The sequence below is a fragment of the Callospermophilus lateralis genome, chromosome 3 (genome assembly GCF_048772815.1).
Source record: "Callospermophilus lateralis isolate mCalLat2 chromosome 3, mCalLat2.hap1, whole genome shotgun sequence".
NCBI classification, from domain to species: Eukaryota; Metazoa; Chordata; class Mammalia; order Rodentia; family Sciuridae; genus Callospermophilus; species Callospermophilus lateralis.
The window spans coordinates 173,311,812-173,323,080 of NC_135307.1; the positions used below are offsets into that span (position 1 = coordinate 173,311,812).

General features: G+C 40.9%; 1 protein-coding gene across 1 annotated transcript; it reads right to left on the minus strand.

Moving 5' to 3' along the window:
• Positions 1-4,129: 4,129 nt before the first annotated feature.
• Positions 4,130-10,876, minus strand: Defb125 (defensin beta 125). The gene is made up of 2 exons (XM_076849460.2): positions 10,819-10,876; positions 4,130-4,485 (listed from the first exon to the last, which is right to left on the minus strand). Exons 1-2 carry the CDS (start codon positions 10,874-10,876, stop codon positions 4,130-4,132), a joined length of 414 nt encoding a protein of 137 aa, XP_076705575.2.
• Between the last annotated feature and the right edge of the window lie 393 nt (positions 10,877-11,269).

Genomic DNA, 11,269 nt, shown 5'->3' on the forward strand with positions numbered 1-11,269 from the left:
CATAGTCAGAAATATAATTCAAAAATCTATCCGCGGGCTGGGGATGTGGCTCAAGCGGTAGCACGCTCGCCTGGCATGCGTGTGGCCCAGGTTCGATCCTCAGCAACACATACAGACAGAGATGTTGTGTCCGCCAAATACTAAAAATAAATAAATAAATAAATTAACATTTTTTAAAAATCTATCCACACTACTCAGAGTTTGATAGACAAAAATAAATAAAAATGTAAATTTGCAGAGCACAGAATCCCTGACTGCAGGGGTTGTGTGTGAGTCTGGTTTTGATATGAGATGTCCTCCAAGCGCTCATGTGTGAGACAATGCAAGAAGATTTAGAGGTGAAATGATTAGGTTATGAGACCCTTAACCCAATCGGTGAATTAATCCCCTGATAAGGATTAACTGAATGGTACCTGTAGGCAGGTAGGGTATGGCTGAAGGAGCCGGGTCCCTGGCAGCATGCCTTTGGGGTATATATTTTGTTCTTGCAGAGCAAAGCTCTCTCTCTCTCTGCTCCTTGGTGGCCATGTCCTGACTAACTTTCCTCTGCTATCTTATTCTACCTTGAGGCCCAAGGAATGCAGCTGGCCATCTATGAACTGAGACCTCTGAAACCATGAGCCCAAATATAAACTTTTCCTCTCTAGTTGTTTTTGTCAGTTTTTTTTCTTAGAAAAGTAAAAAAGCTGACTAAAATGCCAAGCAAGTGATTTGTCTTTGCTTCAGGGAGAACTCATAAACATGCATATGGATGTGGGTGTTCCCTGGGAGGAAAGTTGTAGGTGACCCCAGATAATAAAATTAAAGACAAAAAAGGAGACATTGCAATCGATATCATAGAAATGCAAAGGATCATTTAAGATTCGTATGAACAACTATATGCTAGCATATTGGAAAACCTAGAAGAAATGCATAAATTTCTGGATGTACATAACCATCAAAATTGAACTACAAGGACACAGAAAACCTATAGACAATTAACAAATAATAAGATTGAAACAATAATAAAAATTCTATCAGGAAAGAGAAACCAGGACTGAATGGCTTCAACTGCTCAGGTTTATCAAACTTTGAAAGAAAAGCTAATGCCAATTCTTCTCAAATTATTTCATAGAAGTAAAAGGAAGGGAACCCTTCTAAGCTTATGGTAAGAGGCCAGCATTGCCCTTAAAACAAAACCAGACCCAGATACAACAAAAAAGAAAACTATAGACAAATATCCCTACTGAACATAGGTACAAAAATTCTCTACAAAATACTAGCATATTGAATCTACAGCATATCAAAAAACCACCTTGGACTTATCCCAGGAGTGCAAGGATGGTCCAACTTAGACAAATCAATAAATGTAATACATTACAGCAACAGGATGAAGGATAAAAATTATATGATCATCCAATAGGTGCAGAAAAAGGTTTTGATAAAATTCAACATTCCTTTAAAGATAAGATTCCTGAATATGCTAGGTATAAAAGGATCATACCTCAACATAACAAAGGTTACATATAACAAATTCACAGCCTATTGGACCACGTGGGGAAAAGCAGAACACATTTTTTTTGTCTAAGATCAGAAACAAGACAAGGGTGTCTATTTTCATCACTCCTATTCAATATATTACTTGAACTTTTAGTCAGAACAACAGGAGAGAGAAAGAAAAAGTAGGAAGAAAGTTAAATTATCCTTGTTTGCAGATGATATGATTTGACATGGAGAAAAACCTAATGACTCCATCAAAATACCATTAGAATTAATAAATAAATTCAGTCAAGTTGCAGGATACAAAAATCAATATAAGAAATAGTAGCATGTTTATACACCAATGGCAAATTTGCTGAGAAACAAATCATGAAAGTGATCCCATTCACAATAGCCACACACACACACACACACACACACACACACACCAAAACAAGAAACCTAGGAATAAAATTAACCAAGGAAGTGAAAGAACTTTACAATGAAAATTACAAAGCAATGATGAAAGAAATTGAACACACACACACACACACACACACACACACAAAGACCTTTTATGTTTCATGCATTGGAAGGATTAATATTGTTAGAATCTCTGTAATACCCAAAGTGATTTACAGATTCAATGAAATCCTCATTAAAATATAAATGGCCTTCTTCACAGAACTAGAGAAAACAATCCTAAAATTCATATGTAAGCACAAAACAGTCAAAACAATAATGAGGAAAAAAAAAAGAAAGCTGGAGAAATCAACATACTTGAGTTTAAGATACACAACAAAGCCATTAGAATAAAAACAGCAAGGCACTGGCCTAACCTAGACACACAGACCAGTGGAACAGGACAGGAATCTCAGTCTCTTCAACCATTGGTGCTGGGGAAATGGATATCCGTATGTAGAAGAATGAGTCTTGACTTCTCTCATCATATACAAAAATTTATTCAAAATGAAAACTCTGAAATTACTAGAAGAAAGCATATGGGAAACATTTCAAGACATCAGTGTAGGAAATTATTTCTGAAAAAATATATTTTTATTTATACATGAAATAATACCTTTATTTATTTTATGTGGTGCTGAGGATTGAACCCAGTGTCCCACATGTGCTAGGTAAGTGCTCTACCACTGAGCCACAGCTCCAACCCCGATTTTTTTTTTTTAGATAAGACCCCCAAATCACAAGCAACAAAAGCAAAATTTGACAAATGGGATTATCAGACTAAGTAGTTTCTAGACAGCAAAGGAAGCAATTGACAAAGTGAAGAGACAATATAAAGAATGGGAAAAATGGTCAACTATTCATCCAAGGAAGGATTAGTGTCCAGAATACACTAAATATATGTATTAAAGAAACAATAACAAAAAGCAAGCAATCCAATTTTAAAAATGGGCAAATGATCTGAAGTTCTCAAAACTACAAATGGCCAACAAACAGATGAAGAAATGTGCCATGACTTTAGTTGTTAGGGAAATGCAAATCAAAACCGAATGAGCTATTTTGGCCCCTACCCCGACCCCCGCCCTGCTGTTAGGATGTCCATTATAAAATACAAAACCAAAAACAAAATAACAAATGCTGGCAAGGATGTGGAGAAAAGGGCACTGTACAATGTTAGTGAAATGCACATTAATGTAGCCATTATGAAGAATAGCAGAGAGGGTCTACAGTAACATCCAGCTACCCCCCTTTCAGGTTTATATCCAAAGAAAATGAAGTCGGCACAGCAGAGAGCTATGTGTATGCCCGTGTTTATGGTGTATCACAAAATAACTAAGCTATGGAGACAATCTGGATACTCATGAACAGATAAGGAAAACGTGGTCTATCTATACAATGAATTATTATTTGGCCATAAAACAGTGAAATCCTGCCTCTTTTAGTGGATGGAATAAGATGACATTCTGTTAAGTGAAGTGGGTCATAGAAGGCCAAAGGCTGCATGTTCTCACTCACTGTAGATGCTGAAAAGTCAACCTGAACTCAGAGCAGTGGAGAGGGGGTGGGGGGGAGTGGGCAGTGGGCTGGAGTCCTTGGATAACAGGAACAAGACCCAGTCAGGTGGAAGTGATGGGTCTTAGTGTTCTACAGCACAGCGGGGTGACGGTGACTCACAGTGACTGTTGAGTAGCTCAAAGTTTCCAAACACAAGGGAATGATAAGAAGATGGACAGGTTCATCACCCTGATTAGATCAGCGAGTGTCCTATGCGTGTACTGAGGTACCACACTGTCATCAATATGCACAATTATCACAGGCCCATCAAGACATTTTTAAGAATGTATAGCATTTAATGATTTGATCATTACACACTGTACCTGTTATTTGAATTATTACACTGTAGTCCATAAATAGGTCCAATTAAAATAACAATGAATAAAAATCAAGACCCTCACAATTCCCTTGAGACCCAGATTAGCCCATGCATTTCCATACATCAGAAGAAGACAAAGAATTGAAGTCAGTGAAGAGAATTCTTGTATCTTATGCATATTTCTAGTCCTAAAGTAACTGGCTTATGCCGTGGGAGTAGAGTTGTGTCCATCCAATCTCCAATGGAACTGTAGAACGAGGAGTAGAGGAGTAGGACGAGCTCCCTGGGTGTTGGTTCCAGCAGGACTTCCAGTTGTCCCATTCCCAGGTGGCAACATCAGTCAGCTGCAGCAAAAGGTAGCTGCATGGGTGTGGTCATGGGTGGGATGGTACCAGAAGCATCAACTGTAGATTTTTCAAAGACTAGAGACAGATTGTCATGAAATGTGAACTGATCATTAATTTTCGTTACTGGAGAATTGGGAGAAGTGTCCCAATCCCCTAAATCAGATGTGATGTCCTCTATTCGGATCAAGGGAGGCTGCGGCTTTCGAGTGAATTCTGAGGGGTACACTATGGGAATGCAGCATGAGAGCTTGTTCTTACAAAGAATTATGTACCTCTCGTCATCTAAACATCGTGATCTGCAGTATCCAATATTATTCTTCCAGCATCTTGGTTGAGACAAGCCGCCTGCAGGGCATAAAATGAAAAATGCAGGTCAAAATTTTAATGCTAGCATCAGCTTAACCATTTTTCATTCATTCATTCAAAAATTTACAACTACTCACTACCTTGCCATCTAGACTAATAAATGACAGGTACTAAAAGCCATTGAGAGAGGCAACGAGAAAACACGAAGCATGTATTAAAAAATTGTGCTATGAGCCTTTGAAGAAATTGGGAAGGGAGAGGGAGAGAAAAAGAGAAAGAGAGGAGACAGACATTTAAAACATTTGCATTTAGAGCTAATATTTCAACCGAGACAAGAAGGAGGAGAGTGAGCCAGCAGAACACAGGGAAGGCACAGATTGTCTTAGGAAAGGAGCGGCAATGCTGTCTCAGTGTTGGAGGAGCTGCTCTGTGTACTTTCATAAACTGCAAGTATTATGGGCAAAGAGTAGAGGATCCCCAAATGAAAAGAACGTGCCATAGCGGGACCAGATTCCCCAGTTCCTTTAGATATGTATTAATGTTTTTCCAGAACATGAGATCTTTCTTTTTTATGGCTGAGTAATATTCCATTGTGTCTTCAGGATTCCACGTGGAATTTAGATGAGGGACAAGAAAGAGTGGAATCAGGAAGAGGTACTGGAAAGGCTTCTTTCAGGTGTGACCTGTTGGTGGTTCTGACTAGGACTGTGGAAGTTATTGTAGATAGAATAGGACAGATTATTTGTTTGGGGACAAATCACATAAGATATTCCTAGGATATCGAAAAGGCAATTGAATATACCAGTGGGAAATCAGAATAGAGGTTTCGACAACAGATATAAATTTTGGAATCATCGCTTAAGGTCATCATTTAAACTATGGAAATGGGTAAAGCCATTGGAATAATTTGAGAAGAACGAAGTCTGGACTTCTTATTGTTTTTTGTTCTTTTTAGTTCTAGAAGACAGTAGAGTATAATTTGACATGTTTATACAAACATGGAGCATATCTTATTCTAATTAGGATCTTGTGGTTGAACATGATATACAGATTCACTGTGGTATATTTATATATGCACATAGAAAAGTTAAATCAGAATAACTCCCTTGTGTTTCCTATTCCTGTTCCTCTCCCTTCCCTTCATTCCCTTTTGTCTAATCTTCTGAACTCCTATTCTCCCCACCCTGTGCTGTGTCAGCACTCCCATGTCAGAGAGAACATTAGATCTTTGTTTGTTTATTGATTTTTTTAAAAAAAAATAATGAATGTTGACAGTGGTACCATGAACATGTTCCTCTTTCAATTTTTAAAATCCGCACAGGGTAGGAGCAAGTCACGCACTAAGAGGGAGCACCACAGAGAGGAGGGGAGGGGAGGAGGGGGAGGGGAGGGGAGGAGGGGGAGGGGAGGGGAGGGGAGGAGGGGGAGGGGAGGGGCTGGAGGATTGAAGACAAATGTCAGAACAAAATAGGAAAGTGTAGGAAAGAGGGGAGTCGTGCCCCTCAGAGAAATGCAGTGGGATTCCTGAGCAGCCTGAGTGTTCATCCGAAGGGTGAGGATGTGACTCTAAAGGGGACCTCGCGGGCTCTGCGGTTCCATCGTTCATCAAGCACAAGACACAGTCATCCTCCTCCAACCAAGTGCCCAGGGTACCTGGACTCAAAGGTCCTAGCAGAGGAAAGAGCTAAACGAGGGTTCAAGGTGGGGTGGGGACAGCAAGTGATTTTCAAAGCAGCCTTGCTGGGAGGTAATACGACCATTACACAGGTGGCCCGTATTAAGCTCACAATGATTTGATTCATATTTCCTCCCCTGGGAAATGGTCATCCAACTTCCTCAATTATCTATTTTAATCTTTGCTATTTTTATCGGCTCCCTTTTATCTTGCACTTCATGGACTTTTCTGGAAGTTTCAAGTCCAGACCTTCCACCTCTTTCTTCCGAGACAAGCATTAACCTTGCTTCTTCATTTCTTGCTGCTATGAAAATGTTATCTTTTGCCTTCTTCCCGAATATTTGGGACAGTCAGGGACCTACTTCCCAGGAGAAGCAAGACCCCTTCAAATTAAAAAAAACAAAACCAAGTCAGCCTTAGTCTTATACAGGGTGAAGAGATGCACCCGAAAATTAGGAGTCCAAAGTAGACCAGTCTTCAAGGATCTCAAATGAAGATCACACACCAGGAGATGGGAGGTCGAAGAGGCCATCTGTGTGGTCAGCAGAAGTGCCCAGAAGCCACAGCCAGACAGGACACGGTCTCAAAAATCAAACCCACCGATACAGAACGATAGTTTGCCCTGTTCTGAAAACAACATTGGGGACTTTCCCAGTTGATAAGGGGCAAATTCCAGGTGGCGAAGGACAAACTCATGCATAGAACAGTCGCTAAGGTAGCCTGTGGTTATCTTCATCAGCATAGTAGCAAAACCACACCCAGGGTGGGGATTGAAATGGCAGTGAGGCTAGCATCCCATGAAGAAGCTTGACACAGGACACAGGCCAGCTGAACTACAGCTCTACAGGAGAGGACATCAAGAGGGGTCCTGGCCTACCCCATTATGCCATGAAAGCTTTGTCCTTTGTTTGAGTCCGCCTGGGATTTCTGGGCCCCAGTGCTGTCTCCCTTGTGCTTAAGCACAGGAATGAAAAGCCTTATTGCCTCCCGGTTGTGCCACCAGAACTCAGTGGGGACAACTCTGTGCTTGCAATCTCAGTCACCTGATTTCTTCTGTGCCCTTCTCCCACTCTGTGGATTCTTCTGGCCTTCGTTGCTGTCTACCTCTTTTCAATGATTCCCTCCAGATTTGCAGTCCAGGATACTGCCATATACTCAACAAAGTTGTTGTTGTTGTCTTTCTTTTTGGTACTGGAGGTTGAACCCAGGGGCCCTTAACCACTGAGCCACGTCCCCAGCCGTATTTTGAGTTTTGTTTAGAGACAGGGTCTCACTGAGTAGTTGCTTAGCGCCTTGCTGTTGCTGAGGCTGGCTTTGAACTCGAGATCCTCCTGCCTCAGCCTCCTGAGTTGCTGGGATTACAGGTGTGAGCCACGGCGCCGGGCCTGATGCAGCTTATTCAACAGGAGGTAGCACTGGTCTCTGTGGCAAGGTGACAGTTCGGCAACTTGAAGAAGGTGTGGGGATTAGCCACACAGGGATGAGGAGCAACTGCATTCCAGGCAAAGGATGCAGACCTCCACGGGTGGAGCAGGTTGGAGTTCTAAATTAGGACTACAGTAGTAGAAGATGAGGTGAGAGAGGTCCCAGGGCCAGATCACACGAGGCCAGGACTCTGGACCCTGCTGTGCATGAAGAAGGGACCGTCTCAGAATTAGGGGCAGAAACAGTACATGATCTGACGTCCATGTAAGCAGGTCCCATACCATGCTATCTTGACAACAGATGTGGTGAGTAAGGGTAGGACAGAGACCCACGAGGAAGCTGCAGCAGTCACACAGGTAAGAGATGCTGGCGACCCGAGTCAGTGTGATACCTGTGCAGGGGGAGGAGTCGCTGGACTCGGGATGTCCTTTGTAGATTAGGCTGCTTGGTAGAAACGGGTGGTGTAGCAATAGAAACATCAAAGATAATTACAAGAGTTTGGCTCCATCCATAAAAAGATAGTAATTAGGAGTAATCCATAACTTACTAGATTTTCCCCCCTAGGTTGACAGTAGTCAGTTTTTCAAAGCTCTGCAAAAACCTGGAACTACTATGTTATTAGGACAGGGGATCTTTATCACCCATATCTCAAAACCCAAATATTAGAAAATATGAATGGTGATGGTCTATTTTCTGACAGGGAAGTCATTTAGCCAAAGCATAATCAGGTATAGAATCAGCCAGCGTCAACTGAAATACATTTATTGATAGCAATCCAATGATTGACAGGTTAGCTTGGTAAAAAATTTGCTTTAGGAAACCACTCAATGCTATGTCACCTAAAAACATATCATGCAGCTCAGAGAGACTAAATCATTAAATTTCAAAGCAAGACCTAGAAAGAAAAATAAAAATGAAACTACATAAATCAAGAGGAATTCAAACAGATCCTCCAAAATAAAATGGCAAAATAGGCAGAAACAGACTATTTGTAGAAAAGTTGAAATACACAGTGAGTTGTATTGGAAGTTTGACTTCTCTATCTCCCAAAGATATAAATAAAAATTAAATAATCCAATATAATCTTTCACTCATGGGATTTGCAAATATTTTGAAATTGATAATACATTAAGCAGACAGGAAGAATGTCTTTCTAGGAATTTTATGTTGATTGATTTATGGACAAGAAAGTTTTTATTATCTACCCTAGTATTTTAAAGATATTTATGCAGAAATAGTTGGGATATATAACTTACACAGCATCCATTTTATGAAATTTTATATAATCATCAAAAATACAGTTTTTGAAAAATATTTGGTAAGTGGGAAAATACCTCCGATGCAACGGGAAATTTATAAATAAGCTATACATTTTTATTCAAATGATAAACAGAAAAACTAAAGGAGGGCAACGGCCCAAAACTTTATTCTTACTTCCTTCCAACTTCCAAAGTTTCCAAAGTTTCAGCAAATAGTTCATAATCAGAAATGAATTGTCGATATGAATTGTTTAGTTCACTCACTACATCAACATGCGCACAAGACAGCTTATTTATAATCACTTCATGGAAGTGAAAAACATCTTTCTAAGCAAATTATAACACCATTAAGATTTAAAAATCAATGAGAAGGAGTTCAGAAATCTTGTGGGATAGATGTTCAAAGTCATTCACAATTAAGGGACCAAGAAGATGACACCATTTTCACCTATGAGACTATAAAACTTGGAAGCATATAATAGAAAAAACCCTGATAACCTGGTAAGTTTCTGGAAGCTGACCCTCTCACAACAGCTGACAGGAGCCAGTCTGTAGCTTTTCGGTGGACAGTTTGGCAGTGTGTGTGTGTGTGTGTGTGTGTGTGTGAGTATGCGTGCACGTATGGTTCACTTATGTGTCAAAGACATATTTGTTTACGAATTTTCTGGCAGAATTGTTTGTAAAAATAAAAAAATCTGCTCTACAATAGTAATGAAACAATTAAATAAAGAGATCCAGGGCTGGGGATGTGGCTCAAGCGGTAGCTCGCTCGCCTGGCATGCGTGCGGCCCGGGTTGGATCCTCAGCACCACATACAAACAAAGATGTTGTGTACGCCGAGACTAAAAAATAAATATTAAAAAAAAATTCTCTCTCTCTCTCTCACTCTCTCTTTAAAAAAAGAGATCCACTCCTCTCAAAATTTCGTCTGTTAATTAAAAATAACAAGCTAGGCTTATTGTTAACAAGAAATCACTAAGACATATTGCTTGTACATTTCAGAACAACCCACGTGGTTCATTTACAACTGAATTTTTTAAAACTCCGAAGGGTATAAACATGTTCAGATAGATGCACATACACTACCACCCCACCATGCATATCTGCTAGGACCTCCAAGAAATTATTCACATTGATTGATTCTGGAAAAAAAGAGACCACTCAATGCTCTATCACCTAAAAACACATAATATTCTTCCTTTGATGTTTGTTTTTAGTTGTAGTTGAACACAATACCTTTATTGTATCTATTTACTTTTATTTGGTGCTGAGGATCGAATCCAGGGCCTTGCACATGCTAGGTGAGCGCTGTACCTCTGAGCCACAACCCCAGCACCCAGGAGTTAGTATTCTTGAGTAGAAGAGTACTTTCATTTCCTTAAATTTACATAATCCTATCAATTGCTTGATTCAAGAATCAATTGCAAGTATTATTTTTCAATAAAATTGGTCATTTTCAAAAGTAGCATTATTAACAAGAGGGAATAAGCTCTTCATCTTAACCTAAATTGGAAGCTCCTCATTGGCCACTTGGCCCTCCACCCTGTCTTCACTCCTCTCATTCCTGCTTCTCCACCCCAAACTTAAATGTTGTCTCTTCCATGTGCAGAATCTAGAGTGTCCGTGGACTTGTCTGCCATATCTAATAGGAATGTGAGGGCCTGCCTCTGAGGTATTTTTAGGACAAAGATGAATTCAAGATGGTAGGATACATTGGACAAAGGGGACCCAGCAAAGAAACAGAAGTGAAGTGGGGGACAGCTAACAGCAGATGGTCGTATAGAGACAGCGAGGACAGCTCAGGGCATTCTTGGCGTTTGGAGACTCTCTGTAGGCTTCCACGGGTTCTCAGGGAGTAGGGGCACGGGGCAGCTGACACAAGGCCACTTCTCTTCTTCTCGATCACTCCAAGGCTTTTTCTGTGGGACTCTCTTTCCCCCTCAAGACACTAGGAGAGCCTCGGTGCAGCAACTCTCCTAACTCCACAACTGCTACTTTATAGGGTCCCATTACCTGTGGTCACCTGAATGAGCAATCCACACACAAGGAAGGTGGGCATCAGGAAGCGCATAGCTCTGGTGGAGAGGAGGCTCTGTGTCCTGGGAAGCCAAGCACTCTTTGAGCAGCTGGGACTCCAAGTGGTCATCTTACTGGCTTATCATGGGTGATGAACCAGAGAGGGCAAGAATGTCATGCCACCCAGATCACCAGACCATTGATTTACATCATGGAACATGCGTGACACAGTGATGCCTCAACTAGGGCCCTCTGAGATGAGAGATGAGATAAGGTCACACAGAACTGCAGGGTCTGAAGGAAAGAACCCTCAAAAGGAAGCACTGAAACCAAAGTTGGGTTCGGGGCTTCTCCTCTGTCCACATGCGGCACCTTATACATACCAAGTGATAGCAGAAGAGTGTGGGGTGACCACTTGCAGCAGACCAAGAGTTTACAATATCCAGTA

Excerpts from the sequence above, each read along its gene's own strand:
- Defb125 (XM_076849460.2), bottom strand. The coding sequence starts at position 10,876 with ATGCGCTTCCTGATGCCCACCTTCCTTGTGTGTGGATTGCTCATTCAG. Across the intron at positions 4,486-10,818 it reads GCTCATTCAGGTGACCACAG|GCGGCTTGTCTCAACCAAGA; the intron begins GTAATGGGACCC and ends TATGCCCTGCAG.